The 17,456-nt window shown below is 35.0% G+C and overlaps 1 protein-coding gene across 3 annotated transcripts in view; it reads right to left on the bottom strand.

Moving 5' to 3' along the window:
• LOC149777544 (phospholipase A2-like) overlaps window positions 1-17,456 on the bottom strand; it is a 64,928-nt gene that overhangs the window by 10,299 nt on the left and 37,173 nt on the right. The window contains exons 1-5 of one of the 3 annotated variants that reach the window (XM_089942146.1): window positions 13,321-13,488; window positions 9,383-9,483; window positions 4,362-4,513; window positions 3,493-3,652; window positions 2,831-2,986 (exon numbers count right to left, since the gene is read on the bottom strand). In XM_089942146.1, the coding sequence (XP_089798272.1) occupies window positions 2,831-2,986; window positions 3,493-3,652; window positions 4,362-4,513; window positions 9,383-9,483; window positions 13,321-13,338 (587 nt within the window). In that variant the 5' untranslated portion in view covers window positions 13,339-13,488. Of the gene's footprint in view, window positions 1-2,830; window positions 2,987-3,492; window positions 3,653-4,361; window positions 4,514-9,382; window positions 9,484-13,320; window positions 13,541-17,456 lie in introns of those variants that run through there. The other 2 variants (XM_089942144.1, XM_089942145.1) reach the window with 2 other exon arrangements.

Raw genomic sequence — 17,456 nt, 5'->3', positions numbered from 1 at the left:
ATATATATATATATATATATATATATATATATATATATATATATATATATATATATATATATATATATATTATAAATAATACTGATAGCCATATTATAAACAATACTGATGACATGTATAAACAATAATATTATTAAATCAAACGGAAGATCTAGCGGCGATACAAGCGCTGATTCTACAACTTTCCGAAATACATCGGTTAATAACTATCATGATGTTTCTAGCAACGTTCTGAAATCTGATAATAATTTCTGTATAAATGACCTTGAAATACTTTTTAATATTGGCAACTCCTTGCTAATTACTGATGTTTTATTTCGCAGTAGAAGTGAGCAAATGTTACTTGTCGACAATAACGTGATAGGTGGAAAACAGAAAGGGTGATTTTATCACAATTATTGATACCGACAAATTAGAGGCGGTAATAAAGAAGATTTGGGTTGCAAATAATAGCGTATAATCCATATCTCAGAATTAAATAAACAGTCTATATTTATCAATCTGATTAGTATTTAATGGCACTGCTTCAAAAATGTTTTGTAATAAATACTAGCAAAACCAGTTTGTAATAAAAATAGCAAACGTTGGAAAGCACTGCCAAAGGACCGATAGAAAGTACCAACGTGTTAGAAATACATAACACTAACGAAACACAAAGAAGACACATTTTATCTATCTTGATTTGATTTAATACGGAACAGGCAATCCCTTATAATGCCATTTTACCGTTGCACATTGCTAGCACTTACTTCATTTCAAAATACGCATGCATAGTATTAGACTTCGTATTATTCCTTCGCTGCCGTAGAGGTCTGCCAATCAATTTAACATACGCCTAATTGTGGCACCATACAGGGATTCATACTATGATTCCTATACTACTCACATTTTCGACATACTCCACCCATTTTTATTTCAAAATGTTTGCAATATTCTTGCAAGTTATGGGTCAATCAAACATTTAATTGTTTTTCGAAGAGTCAGTTCTCAACGGCGTGCGTGGGAAGTCTTATGTCACTTGTTTGGGCTCGAATAAACAGTAACACAAGAAAGAGTGAAAACAACAATCTTTAAAAAATGAAAACAATTTATTTCCCTGGAAAAATTCTGTAAAAATGAAAAAATATGAATTTACGGTTTTATAGAATCAAATCCAAAAATAATCCAAGAATAATATTTTAGAAGTCCTAATAACAAAATGTTCTACTTATTTCACGTTCGAATCCCGACGAAGAATCCAAGATGGAAGACGATGACGTATGCTGCAACATATAGTGTTGAAGTCTACAGTTCCTTGTAGAAATAAAAATTATTATTCCGGTTTCTGATAGCTGAACAAATTTGTATACATAACTGTCCTTGTTCCACAATATTACATGAGCACACGTATTTTCCAGAAAAATAATGGAATTAATTTTTTTTTTAATCCAACTAATTTGAAATAACTCCAAACCAAGTAATTTGAAATAACTCCAAAGAGCACAACATACAACAGTTTAACAGCCAAACCTCTGCTGAGATTAATTCTCCAAAACATGGGTTATATGGGCTTTCTAAAACGTGAACAAGGGTCATGTGATCATTTTCTGGAAGTTTATAGAAGCAAGTACTTGTTACAGATCACGTTTACCCAGTGTTACCCTGACGAAAACCGATCATTTTAGCTCTAAGAAATATATTTTAAAAAATTGCTTATATCTTAAAGACAAAGTCCCATCATGACCTTGGAAATAACCAATCATTTTAAATTAAAATAGAACTTGTTTACGAAGGTTGCTACAAATTCTGAAACAAGGTCAGGACTTAGATCAACACCTGGCGTTTATAAACTAACAGTCAAGGTCAAACTATTTTCTAAAATAAAGTATCATCTCTAGTGATTAAATTTACATTACAATATAATGTAATTAAAATTATTTTTTTAACTGACAAACAATTAAATTGAAATACATACATATATATATATATATATATATATATATATATATATATATATATATATATATATATATATATAATCAGATATAATTAAATCAAGCATACATAACGTAAGACAAATATGATATGGTTGGATTAGCCGCAAATGGTTTATTGTGTAAGAGTTGTAGCTGAATTTTAAATACGGTTTAGAAGAAAGCAGTCCTTTTCCTACCGATAAATCATATTGACATTATTTCAAGATATCTTTTGTACAATTGAATGATAAAACAAAAATTTCGTGGTTTAAGTGTTCCTCACTGAAAATAATTTGACGAACGTCTTCAGCAACCGTTTGAATTAATAATGCCACGACTGATCACGGGAATAAGTAATTAGCTCAGAATTTTAAGTAAATATACAAATAAATACATGTAGTCATCACCAGGTATGTTTCGGATGTATGTATCCAAAGAGAACTTAGGTTCACAGATAGAAAACAAAAGCCTTCCAAATTAATCCTGAGTCTTCCGCCTTTCATTTGTAACAAAATCAAAAGTTAGTTTAATTTTCTGCATTCTCTGTCAAAATTATCCCGAGTTATGGCTCCGGTTTTAATTCAACCTTAGCCCTTCATTTTCCGTTTAGTGGCTTTACAAGTACGTCATGGACTGGAATCAAATTTTCTACAAAGGTTTTACACAAGAAATATCAAGGTCAGTTTTGATCTTTATGATTATTGGGAAAAGAATTTACGGGGTCACTGTCCTTGTTTGATCAATAACTTTGCTCTCAGTCGCACAATATTGGCGGGTTACACATATTGTGTGGAGACCTTTCTATGATTTTTAAACCGAAGACGATGACGTCAAACAATTGCCTGGAACTTACAAAACAAACGAGGTATACGAACCATTTTTGACAAACGCTAGGCGGCCTTTCCATGACAATACACTTCTGCTTAAGAAAATTGAAGTATACAGCCCCAATTCTGCCGGCATCTTTTTCCCCTTGTTGCTCAGCTCGCTTCAAACAGTCTCTAAATTCTACGTCACATAAACAGCTGACTCTGTCATAGAAAGGAAGATCAAATTAAGTTATTTAGATACGTAATTCACACGCATAAGAAGCTTCTGGTAGCAGTTTTGTAAATATATTTTCAGTGATCAACATTTTGCAAATATTCAATTATTGTTTGTATATTTTAAAGGCAGAGCTCAGTTTAGGTGAGTGAATTAAGCAGACAAAACACATAAATAATGTCGATGGCTAAACGTAACAGCCAAAACATACAACCTATACGGTAATTTACTAAACTGCAATCATTTAAATGTATCGCCCCGCATAAAAATAATAAACAAATGAACCGTTTCCAAAAGATTTTGCCAATATTTTAACAGCTTGCATATTGAACACTTATTAAGCGACCCTTGCCTAAAGAAATAAAAGAAAGTTAGGGCTCCTGTGTTAGTAAAACATACAAACACGCACGTGCGTGTGGACATACACCTCATCATTTATTCGTACTATCTCTCTCTCATACAGACAGACAGACGCATCAAAACCGAGACATACTTGGAAAACTTGTCGTCATTCTGTAAACCACCTTTCGTCTCCTTCGGGCCGATAGTGACGTTACATTGGTCATGCGCTCTGCAGCATGTGTCTGTAGCTACAAGTGTCCCAAGATCATTGTTACCAGAGGCAATATTACCAATACCACACCATTTTGTTCCTGTAATGATAAAAGGCAGTGTACTGTATGTATATCGTGATTGTCCTTATAGCTAAAACGTACTCACCTCTTTTCATTTTTCCTTTAGCTGTTGTTTAACATTCTTTTGAATAATAGGCACGTGAACAATCATATATAGTAACATTTTTTTTCATTTGCAATAAGTTCTTGTAGATATTAAAAATAGGATCAAGATACAGACGGAGAAAAAATACCTCAAAAAAAGAAGCGATGTAAAAATAAACAATTAATCGACAAAGTAAATATAATACGCCTTTCAGTTAGAGATTGTATTGAATAATCGTCCGCGACAACCTCAGTTCAGACCAGTCTGAAGTAATATATTTATTAGAAGAAAACAAGGCTTTCTGCGTTAACTCCAATTAAATTTTCTGTGAAAGACCGCGATTTCTTGAAATCAGATAACATTGCTTCAGCACAAAGTTTAGTGATTAAACCTTTCAATACATGAATTAAACCATCTACCTTGGATTTGTCTGCATCTAGCACGTCGCAAGTGTGAATGAAGTGTATACTGTTAATCAGGCTGGAGTGGGGAGAAGAAACACAGACAGAAAGAGAGAAATAGAGAATCAATTTGGCATCGTATTGAAACACTTATCTACATTTATGATGCACACACACACACACACACACACACACACACACACACACACACACACTTTGTATAGTTCGAATAAAAAGGTACCTGGAAATATAAGTTGCCTTTTCTGTCGAATGTGTTTTTGCCTCTTGGGATAAGTCTCGTCGCATAATCCAATCACGAAGGTAACAAATTCCTCTGACACCGGTATAGGGGTTAAAGAGACGGCAGTCGTGCTTGTCACGTGTGGTCTGCTCCTGGAATTAAACTTAATACAGTAAGTCAGTGACATTTTATTCTTGAACATTTTTGCCAGTTGATTTCAGGTAATTGTGAAGTACATGCAATAAAAGCCCAAACTGATTTATTATTTTCATGTATGTATGTATGTATGTATGTATGTATGTAGGTAGGTAGGTAGGTAGGTAGGTAGACGTACGTATACGTACGTACGTACGTATATGTACGTACGCATGTATGTATGTATGTATGTATGACTGACTGACTGACTTTCTGTATTTCCTCTTCAGAAGAGATTTCATTCAGATAATTTTTCGTTAATACAGAAAAGATAGGAACATAGCTTGACATTAATGGACTTACAGTACACTATATATATACATATATACAGATGCATATATATACATACATATATGCACATACATATATTTGAATACATATACACATACACACATACACATATATATACACACATATACATATATTCATACATATATACATACATACACACATATACATACACATATACACAAATATAAACATATATATATATATATATATATATATATATATATATATATATATATATATATATATATATATATAAAGAAACGTAAAGAAAACGCAATCTCTAAACACATGAGTGAGAGAACTCATTGCAAACGAGATATGTATGCAACATAGATTAAGAGAGAAAGATAAAGGAATTGGAATTATTTACATTCGACTGTAACGATTTAAATGGATTATCATGTTCTCTCTCCCTTTGAGCACATGTAGATAATTTATAAGATAGAAATAAAATGGGTCCATTTCCCTAATTTACTGAGCAAGCATAGTATCATACATCGTTTTCAAGGTCATTTGTTCTTCTGTACATTGTGTCTATTCCATCAGCCACCACATACATGAATGCCTGCCATGATTGATCATCCATAGAATCAAAGATGTCCACTCTCTTGCCCAAAAGGATATGAAGTAACGAGTCATTGTCTTGACCAAAAAGCCACTGCGAGTCTAGCATGTATGTATGTATGTATGTAGGTAGGTAGGTAGGTAGGTAGGTCGGTAGGTAGGTAGGTTGGTAGGTAAGTATGCATCAAAGTCGGTAGGAGGTGGGATAATTGGTAAGTAGATACAGCAGTTAGCAACACATTAAAGTTGTGATAAAAATGCAATATTTAGAAAAATGAAAATTCTCCGCCTACTCATTTGCATGACTCCTTTTTAATTTTTGTCGTGCTAAAAAATTTCAGTGATGGAAATAAGACTCAAAAGTATTTTTGGAAAACTTCATGCAAAATTGGATGAAAATTATGTAGGTTTAAAAAGACTTTGATTTGTATATACAGCATAACATTTGATCCATTTCGCTTTACTTGACTGGATAAGATATTTCCTGTCACCCTAAGGGACAAATGACGTTAGTCTAAGAAAAAAGGAAATACACATAAAGGAACAAAACAGCCGAACAAAAGAGCTTGATCTTTGTCTGTGATTTGGAGTAGAGTTCTGGCCTACCTGACATTTGTCTATTGTTTCAAAGATGATTATCTCGATTTGAATTCAAGGCGTAATCTTATTTACGAAGTTAGAATGTTTTAGATATTAACTTATTTACAATTTGATAAAATTTTCCATTTAAAATAACACACATCCTGGGCATTCTATTGTGTCTTAGGTCAAGTGAAATTAGTATATATAGGACGAGGAAAACACGTATTCATTCTTGTTTTAATTCGTCTGTTGAATAACTTATATGTTGTGTTCAGATATAATTCGAGATGAATAATTTTGTTTGAAACTATCTATCTTGAATTACAAAGTGGTCATTGACTTTTGGACTACAATACTGCTTTGTTATTACTGTGAATTCATTCAGACATTCTGGATTATATCGTTGTGATACATCAAGACAATTGGTACATCAGTTCATTCAAGACTATTGGTATATCAACACAATCAATATTTCCTAAAATTTATTCGGAATATTAAAACTTTTGGTTTTGTGATAAAACATTTAGAATTATTTTAAAACTAATTCGCAAATACTGCATGTTCCTTTTAAATTTTCACAGTATAACTTAGAGAAATAAATTATTTGATAATTTTTCTAAATTGGTTGGTTCCGCTTTTTTGTCGCACAGTTTCAGACAATAAAGCCATAATACATGATACAGAAGTAAATTCCAAATCCGGTTCAGATATCCAAAACGTAGAGCGTCTACTACATAAGTGTACATGATTTATTTACAAAGTATTTCCTAATACACTATACTGGAGCCCCGAGTGGCCGAGTGGTCTAATGCGCTCTACGTTACGGATCACTGCCATCTCACCTCTGTCTGCGTAGGTTCGAGTCTCGGATTCGGCCAATGTGGATATGTGAGAAAGCTTGCCAGTAGCTTCTCGAGGGTCGGTGGTTCTTTCTGGGGTTTTCCCGGGTTCTTCCTCCACCATTAATACTGGCCGCCATGTATAGCCTATCGTGTGCTGAAAAATGGCGTTAAACCCAACAACAACAATACACTATACTACTGCTGGACACACGTGTTGCGCACGTGCGTGAAAATATGAAGTAAAATACTGCACAATTCTGACAGTGCAAAGTTAATGGAGACGAAAATGAGCACATAATAAATGGTGTACTACTGAATAAAATCATTGTTCTCGTCATGTGAAAGATACAATCTGATAGAAGTGTTCGTAAAAGATTGAAGGTAATTAATTTGCTTCATAACTTCATAATTTACTAAATTTTATTTAAAATGAACATTCATTTCAGATTCTTTACTTTGACGTGAAACCATTTCGTTTTCGCATAAAGAAGTATTTAGAGCAACATATGCTATTCAGGAGGCCCGTATATTTCACGAACAGTAAGACTGTTTATTATATGCTCATTTTGTTTTCTCTGTTAACTTTACATTGTCAGAATCGTGCAGTATTTTACGACATTGCACTCATGTTCACTTCATATTGCACTCACGTGTGCCCAATATTGTATTAGGAACTACTTTGTAAACAAATCGTGTACACTCACGTAGTAGACCCTTTACGTTTAGGCTGATTAAATTTGGTTCTGAATGAACTAAAGCAGGTGTTTCATGGACATACCAGCTATTTTGTCACATTCATTGTTAACTTTTTTGATACAATGATTCGAATTTAGGCTAGCAATAGACGCTAGACAGGGTCCCGACAAATAACATGCAAGTGACAAGGCATAAACTGTCTTCATTAGCTGGTAATGCGAATGGCAAAAAAGATAATTTTACATCCTGAATTTCCTCAAAATGTACTTTCTTAGTTCTGCAAGTCCGAATTACATGAGCCGTGTCTTTGGTTCTCACGCTTGATTACACATTTCGAAATTGTAATGTACTTTCGACTACATTCCAAGTTCAATTACATCCTCCTTACTGCAATCAAAATGAAATGAACACTAGATTCCATAGCGTCCTTTTGATAATTACAATTGAAAGAATTCATTTTTTTTGCACATTTTGCTTTCAAAGATTCAATGACAGAACAGAAACACTTGCCGATGTCAACACGCTGCTCCGCTGCTAACATCAGACGTACTTCATGTACAAAAATACCAAAATCTATTCATTCCAGATCAAATGGAATAATTGTTGCAATGCGAATTCATTCACAATATAATTTTAAATTTCAATTTTAAACAGACGCAAACACCATTTCCTTTCCAAAGTGCTGTCTTGTGCGCGACTTAAGTTCAAATTTATCTGGGCGGATTTATGTGCGTATTAATAAAGATGTTCTTGTGTACTGACGAATCTGCGCTTGTGTATTTAGTTTGGAATACAGCATAAATTCAGTTATTTCTTTTCTTGAAATGTATTTTTGTTTAGATAATTAAGCCTTAGGTAGAATAGGAAAATGAACATATAATAAAAAGGTTACTGCGTTTGTATGGGAAAATATGAACTCGTTTTGTCGGATGGATATATTGCACTCCCAAGGTCGTGTCGTGCAGTATATCATCCAAAAAACTCGTGCATATTTTCCAATAGAAATGCAGTAACCTAGAAGTACAACGTAACAATGATACGTCATAACTTGCGTGTTTATCCAGTGTTTTTGAGAAGCTCACGCGTCGTAGTATAGGGTAACGTAGTGAAATCAATGGAAACATGTACGAATTTAGTTTACTGGACTTGTTAGACTAGAAATAGTGCAACACTGAAAAAGATATTGATCAATTGAAATAGATACCTCTATCTGAGTTATTATTTCTTAGTTAATAAGACTTCATGACGTTTCTATGACGTTATTACGTCATGAGCGATAAGATCATATTCAAAACATTCATTTATGACGGCATGAGCGTGCTTTTCATATTCACAACAATCATTTATCACATAGTAGGTAAAGGTTTCCTATAGAATGTGCAGTTTCATATATTTAATATTTACCCCAATGTTGAAATGTCACTTTATGTGATTCTGATTGGTCCAAATAAGACCGTGAAATTATTGTGCAATATCATCTTTACTAATTGGCTGGGATCGTTGGAAAAGGTTTTTGTGCCCGCCTTCTTGAATGTTTAGTACTGAATGAACATTTTTGGGGGTCATTTTTGAACTCGACTCGCGAAAGGAAATTGAGGAAAAATTACCTCCGCTGTCTGAATATGGATCTGTTAACCCCACAGAGGTTTGTTATGTCATGCATAAAAATATCATAATAATAAACATGTCGTAAAACTACAAGACAAGAACAACAATAAGAAGTAAAACTAAGGATATTGCTTATTTGATGGTGGGGTGGGGAGAGGGAGCGGTATATCTGTAGCATAGATATAGAATCCACGGTATATACAAGCGTGGTTTAAATGTTAACTTAGAAGTAAATAAACTCACCTCTGTTCACAGAAGAATTTGGACATATATGGGTCTCCTAACTGACAGAACTTTATCCAACCACAGCATCTTTGCGCCGTATATATGGGATGCAAATCCGACTAAAAAAGAAATTTGTTTACGTATTCTGTACAGTCCATTGTTCTAGTCAAATAATGTAAATATCCGGTCACAAATGCATTTAAGTAAATGTGGGAATTTCTGCATCCAGTAATCCTATTTCCACATAAAAATCACAACAATGTAACGTTTAGTTCTGCAAGTGACATTTTAGGGTAAACATGCACTCTAGGCTTAGTGTTTACTGTATCAAATGTGGCATCACGTCGCATTAATCATTCTATTTTTGAAAAATGATTCTATCGTCATAAAATGTTCTGTCTATTCGGATGGAAGTTTTTTCTTTGATTTATAGCTTGTAAAAATGTACAATCTACTTCTACTAGTTCAACTTGTTTTGGACTATATTGTATGCACAACAAATGAAAGGTGCACCGTCTGTCAGAATGAACGAAATTATTCGCTCTTCTTTATGTCTAAATAATTTCCACTGAAATAAAAACTATGTGACAAAAATAATCTCAAATGGGTAATGATTTGATATTTAATTTATAAAACTCGTTGAATAATGTCCAGCTTTTGGGAGCCTTGGCCTTCTTCAACTCGTTTCATAAATTCATTATTAAATCATTACCCGTTTGAGATCTAAAGACAGAGAAAAATCATATATAGAGGATCTCAAACGGGTAAAGATTTAATATTGAATTTATCAAACGAATTGAATACTGTCCAGCTTTTGCGAGCCTTGGCGAATAAACAGAACAGTTTACGTAGAAAATCAACACAAAATGTCCGATGTTCAAGATGTCACATTGTTTGATGCAGTACCGGATAGAATGCAGTAGATGGTCCATATTTACGTACCATATCACTTTCACAACTAAACATTACATTGTTGAAATATTCATTTGAAAGAAGGTTTCCTGGATGCAGAAATTCCGATATTTATTGTATTGTATTCGTGACCGGATATTTGCAGCATTTGACTTGGAACAACAGACTACAAAATATGTAAGTTAAACAAATTTCGTTTTGAGTTGGAATTGCATCACATATTTAATGTGTAAATGGAAGATGACAGAGCTAACGTAGAGGCAATCAGAGAAATGCTTACGTATAAGCAGTCAGTCCAGGGCCTGTTACGTATGATGAACTATGTGCAGAAGTTTGTGCTTCAAGGCTATCGGAAGTGACAGATCTACTGAGACATTTGATCAAGAAGAACGTAGAGTTTTATCCGGATCAAATTCATGACAAACGCCTTCACGAAATTAGAGAGATATTGAAATCAGCACCAGTGCTAAGGTACTTTGACCATGAAGAGGACACTATAATTCAATGTGATGCATTGAAAACGGCGCTAGGGGTTTGTTTGCTGCAAGAGTGACACCCAGTTGCATATGCCTCATGTGCACGCACAGTGACTGAGGTAAATCATGCACAAATCGAGAAAGAGCTACTAGCAATAGTTTTTGGAATGGAAAGATCTGAGAACTATGTCTACGGGAGACGAGTAGTCATAGAAAGTGACCACAAACCACTTGAAATAATCTGCAAGAAAACTTTTGTTAGTGTACCAAAGCGGCTGCAAAGAATGGTATTAAAATTGCAGAAATTTGACTTCATGGTAGTCTAAAAGCAACGTACACAGATGTACATGGCTAATACATTGAGTCGTGCATATTTGCCCTGCACCAATAAAGTATGGGATAGCGATAGAGTGAATGAGGTTGATACCCGCTCATTCACAGAGAAAGCAATAGAAAGTGTGAGCATGTTTGAGTATCTACCGGTTTCTCTGGAACGCATCAATGAGATTCAGAGAGAAACTGAAACGGATTTTCAGTCAGGACAGTTGAAAAAAGTCATTCAGAGACGATGGTCAGAACCAAAAAAAGGTACTTCCACAATAACTACAGTATTGCTTTCATTTGCGAGAAGACCTGACATTACTGAATGGCATGATTTTCACAAGTGACCGTGTAGTTATCCCGGCCACACTGAAAGGTTCGATAATGGAAAGGCTGAACTACAGCATATAGGAATACAACGCTGTCTGCGAAGAGCTAGAGAAGTTATATAATGGCCAAACATAAATCGCGAAATAGAAAACTATATTTCAAAGTGTGAAACATGCAATGCATATTCTTCTCAGCAGCAGAAGGAGCCACTCACAGGTCACGATGTGCCTACAAGGCCATGGCACAAGATAGGTGTAGACCTATGCTATTTTGACAACAAATCATATCTGGTCACAGTAGACTATTATTCAAATTTTGTTGAAGTTGATAGACTTTATAATAAGACTGCCAATGTCAAAAAGACTCATAATGCAAAGCTCACAGTCACAGGACAGTACCAGGTCTAAGCTGTTGGTAGACAAAAGGAAACAAGAAAAACACTACAACAGGAGTGCAAAGGAGTTAGAACCATCGCACACTGGAGATGTTAGGGTTAAATCCAGTGACAAACATGGCACATGGCGCAAGGCATACGTAGAGGGGAAAGCTGACATTCATTCTTACAAGGTTCGGACCGAAGATGGTAGTGTGTAACTCAGGAATAGAAAGCACCTGCGAGCTACAAATGAAAATTTCATAGACCCTGATATTCAGGACCTACGCCCAACACCAGTGGAATCGCGAACACCAGATAGACTCATGCCGTCTGAAACATGCAAAACAGAATCAGAAATTCATGTACCACAAGAATTTGAAAACACCAATAGTGGTGCAAAGATTACATCTCGGAGCAAGACTAGACCAAAGATGAGCGGACAAAAACCGTTGAATAATAATGGTGGATCACCAGACAACTATTAGACATCTAAAGGAAGAAGTGTTAAGACATCTGTGTATTTGAAAGACTATGTCACCTAAATATGAATGTATGTTAATTCCTAGGACAGTGATACAGAGTTAAAATAAGAGTAGATAAAATTGATTTAAGACAGATAGAACGTTAAATACATCATTTTAGTAAATCATTTGCTAGTGATACATAGGAAAGCTGACCGTTCCTAAATTAAAGGATAATTTATTTGTCTCATTATTGATTCTGCATGCAAAAAGCTGAGAATTCTAGTCAGATTTTATTTGTAGTAAATTTAGGACTCCTGAAAGAAAGTGTGCAACATATTATTAAGGTCTTGCATATTAACATTATGTGCCAGCAGGCAAGTTAATGGAGAAAATCTATTTTAGAAGGGAGATGTAACGTAATTCATACGTACAGGTTAGTCCAGTTCACAATAAGGTTGTACGAGTTATTTCCCTTGTTACAGTTGTGCTCTTCTTTTGAAAACATAGAATGGGGCAACATATGCTAAAGCGGAGTGATTAAACGTGTTGAGTACAGCCCTGTCTTATGTACTGAATTTGTTCTAGAAAGACGTTACATTACACGACAAAACAAGTCCTTACGGTGGTAAATTGGCTATATTCAGACAGACGAGACCATTTTCCCCAGTTTCTTTCGTGAATCAAATCTAACAATGGCGGCCAAAATGTTCATTGACAACAAAACATTCCAGAAGGCGGGGTTCAAAAAGCTTTCCTACGATCGCAACCAATCGGTAAAGAGAATACTGCACACTAATTTCATAGCTTATTTGGACCAGTTAGAATCACATAAAGTGATATGTTCACATGTTATAATATCAAAAATATGAAACTACACACACTATAGGCAAAGTCTACAGACTATGTGATAAATTATTTTCACACATTTACATGCTATCTGTAAGATGAGGATAATTCAGAAATAAATGCAACAAAAATGATGCCCCAAAATCGCCCTTTAATAGCAGGGGCCACAAAGTACAGAAATGAGAAATATCTGTCTGTCAATCTGTATGTCTGTCTTTGTTTATGACTAACCTTTCCTCGGCGACACATCCTTTTATTACACCGTCTTCATGTCTATAAACTGTCAAAAGAATTGTATCAGACTGGAACTGAAGGTTTTCTGCCACGGCCTCCACTGATTCATATGTCAACCATGGAAGAAAAAGCAGCAATGTTACAGCTCTGAGAATGTATCGGATCATCCAAACATTCATGGCAACTCGCTTCTTTCCACTTGGTCAGGTAAACTGTACTGAAAATTGTATTTTACAAAATAAATACATATGACCGTATATGTTGAAATCAAAGTACATCTAGACCTTATGATTGCTAATTGTAACACAATTATTAGGCAGACCACATGCGCAAGATTGTCTTGTATCTTTCAAGTTTTTGGTTTAAAGTAAAATGTTTAGACAGATGATATGGAAGAGAGGATACTATTTAAAACGTAATACATTTTGAGGATTTGTTTTCAAAGAGAAATGTCATTGCTCATGTGTTGTTCGTGGAATATTTTTAAATATAAAACTTTGCAGTGAATATGCAATCAGCTCTTTTAAGCAAGGAAGTTCTAATTAACATTCATATTCCTATACAATAAGAATGAGTTAACTTACTGAATAAACATGTTTAGACTAATAAGTATTTACCACTTTCTGGAGAGAAATGAAAAGCCAAAAAGAAAATAGGAGAAGGGAAAATGTTAAAAAGATCATTCACATTGTCAGGATCTTTCAGTATATTATATTTTTATTATTATATTTTCTAATCCAATCTCATCAGACTAGGGCAAATTAAAAATGAAGTTTTACTCTTTAGTGTGCAATCGGATTCAGATCATCATGATTTTAAAACAAACGCGCGTTTATTCCAGGATGTACGGTATTTTAGTTCCGTGTACATCATCTAAATGAATGTGTCTAGATGATGTATCACTGCACAGAGTATCATGACTAGCTGATGATCCTAACTCATTTGACTTGTCAGTTTTAATTGATTTACTGTATTACACATGTATGAAATTTAAAATTTATGTCGTTATAACTGAGGAATGACGATATTTCAACGTTACTGACGATATTCAAAGCGGAAATAAAAGGAAATCATAATTAGTAGAAATACGAACATTCTTATTAATTTTCTCTATTTATAGTAAGGAACTAATAGGTAAAAAATATAAACCAGTTCTTTAAAAATAATATTTTCGTAGTTAAGTTCATTTTTATGCTGGCTAAAGCCTGTTTCCTGAAATTTGTTTAGCAACGATATACTGACTGTGATTTAGTGGGTTACCTCACAGTAACGTGAGACCGGATTTGGCACTGGAAACATAAATTAAAGTGAAACAGAACAAACAAACATGCCAAGCTAAAAGTAAAATAGAACTAAACAAACATTCAAACCTAGATAATGAAACATTAAATTGCACGTGCCTAACATTAGTAACGGGGTGATGTTTACCAGTTTTTCCCTCAATAAATATAAAACTTGATCATCACGAAGAAAGTGACCGGAAAAATCACCCATGTTACAACTTTTTTAGACGGCTTAAATGTAAGTGTGGTAGTGTGTTAAAGTATAAATCTTTTGACAAACAATGGAGACAAAAGTACACCAAAAGTATGTGGAAGAGAATTTGGAGAGCATTTAAAATATAAATCGAGACTGTCAAGAATGAATATATGCGGCACAGAGATAAAGAAGCTTGACAAAATGATGTAGACAAATGGAAGCAAGACATAAACGACCCATATTAATAGAAGCTAGACATAATGTACCCAAACGAATGGAAGCTAGGAAAGAATGACCCACACGTAATGAAGCTAGACAAAATGACCCACACAAACAGAAGCTAGACATAAATTACTCACACGTATAGAAGCTAGGCATAATTGAGCCAGACAAATGGAAGCATGACATAACTAACCAACAGTAATAGATGCTAGACATAAATGGCCCACACATATTGAAGCTAGACAAAATGACCCACACAAACAGAAGCTAGACATAAATTACTCACACGTATAGAAGCTAGGCATAACTGAGCCAGACAAATGGAAGCATGACATAACTGACCAACAGTAATATATGTTAGTCATACATGGCCCACACACATAGAAGCTAGACATAAATGACCCACACGAACTGAAGCTAGACATAAATTACTCACATGTATAGAAGCTAGGCATAATCGAGCCAGACAAATGGAAGCATGATATAACTGACCAACAGTAATAGATGCTAGACATAAATGGCCCACACATATTGATGCTAGACATAAATGACCCAGGCGAATACAAGCTAGACATAAATGACCCAGACAAAAAGAGCTAGACATAAATTGTAATGGTACTTGTTATTGAAGAATAACTGCAGAAGGCGTCCTGTACTATTTATCAAATACAAGACATCAATACAGCTAGGAAGGGGAGTAAGACTGCCCTGAGAGTATGTTTTCCATGGAACATTTGTTGTTGTTGTTGTAATGGGGTTTAACGCCATTTGTCAGCACAAGATAGGCTATACATGGCGGCCAGTATTAATGGTGGAGGAAGAACCCGAGAAAACCCTGGAAAGAACCACTGACCCACGAGAAGCTACCGGCAAGCTTTCTCACATACCCACATTAGCCAAGCCCGAGACTCGAACCCACGCAGACAGAGGTGAGATGGCAGTGATCCGTAACGGTGAGCGCTTTAGACGACTCGGCCACTCGGGGCCCCTCCATGGAACATAAACGCTTGTGAATCTATAACATAGACCAGCTGTTGGTGTGTATCAGTTTTAATCTAGGGTGGAATTTCTGATTACTTTTACTGTCAAGTGATATTACAAAAAGCTAATTGGATTAAAGGCTTATACAACATTTCCCTTCCTGCGAAGTTTACATTAAAATGAAACGTGATCTGATGACCACCTTTCTTAGCAAGCTACATTAGCTTCATTTTTACAAGTTTAGTGTCTCAGGTGGTTTTGACAATCTTCCAGAACGTGTGAAATATCCGTTTTGACTGGTTGGCACTGCTTTGCTTTCATCTGAGTCAGTCAAAGTATCAGTGTTTGAAACATTCACTCTTAGAGGTTCCGATAATGAAGTAGGCATGGGAATTAGATTTCTCATATTACATCGTATGTCTCCCTCGTCAGTTACTATCATGTATGAACGAGGTGTAGATGCCTCAGATTTAATAATTCCTGAAGAAAAATGATCTTTAATCCATACTTTATTCCCTACCTTAGTTTTTTCATATTCCGGGCGCGATGTCGAGGATCATAAGTTATCTTTTGAGTTTGCTTTTGATAGCTTTCCGATTTCTTCAGTTTCATTAAACCTGGCGATTTGGGCTCTAAGTTGTTTGGTGCCATTGGCGAAGTAGTTTGTAATTTTCTTCCCATCAGTAATTAGGCAGGGCTGTATCCATTTGGTAATTGTGTTGCGTGATATGTCAAAATGCTTATGTAAGGATCGTTTGCTTTTTTCAGCTTATTTTTAATTGTTTGAGCAGCTTTTTCGGCGAGACCATTGCTCTGTGGATATTTTGGACTACTTGTAGTATGTCTGAATCCATAATTTGTCGCGAATTCTTTGAGTATTGTGAATGTGTATTGCGGACCATTATCTGAAACTAATACTTCCGGTATACCGTGTCGCACAAATATTGGTTTGAGATAATTGATAATTGCTTTTGAACCCGCGCCTTGCAATTTTGCTATTTTAATGTATCTTGAGAAATAGCCAGTCACCAAATGATATGTTTGACCATTCAGTTCAAACAAGTCTGAAGCGACTCTTTGCCAAGGTCGACTTGGAAAGTCATTCGGTATCATTGGTTCAGCTTGTTCTCTTGAGTTTTCCATGCAATTTTGTCAACACTTTATCAAGTGTTCTAGCTGAGTACTTAGTCCTTTCCACCAAACTGACGTTTTGGCGCGTTCTCGGCATTTAACTATGCCTTGGTGACCCTCGTGAATTCTCTCTAGGATTTCTTTTTGAAGTGATTCTGCTACGACCAGGCGTATACCTTTCAGTAAAAGACGATTTTGAATTGTAAATTCACCTTTACCTGCCCAGTACGATTGAAGTTTACCGTCAAAAGCAAATTTCTCTGGCCACCTCTTTTTACGTAATTGTACAAGTTGTTTGCAAATCGAATCATCTCGATATT

Source organism: Sinohyriopsis cumingii, chromosome 18 (assembly GCF_028554795.1).
Source record: "Sinohyriopsis cumingii isolate HCF-2022 chromosome 18, ASM2855479v2, whole genome shotgun sequence".
NCBI classification, from domain to species: domain Eukaryota; kingdom Metazoa; phylum Mollusca; class Bivalvia; order Unionida; family Unionidae; genus Sinohyriopsis; species Sinohyriopsis cumingii.
This window is presented reverse-complemented; position numbering and strand designations above follow the sequence as displayed.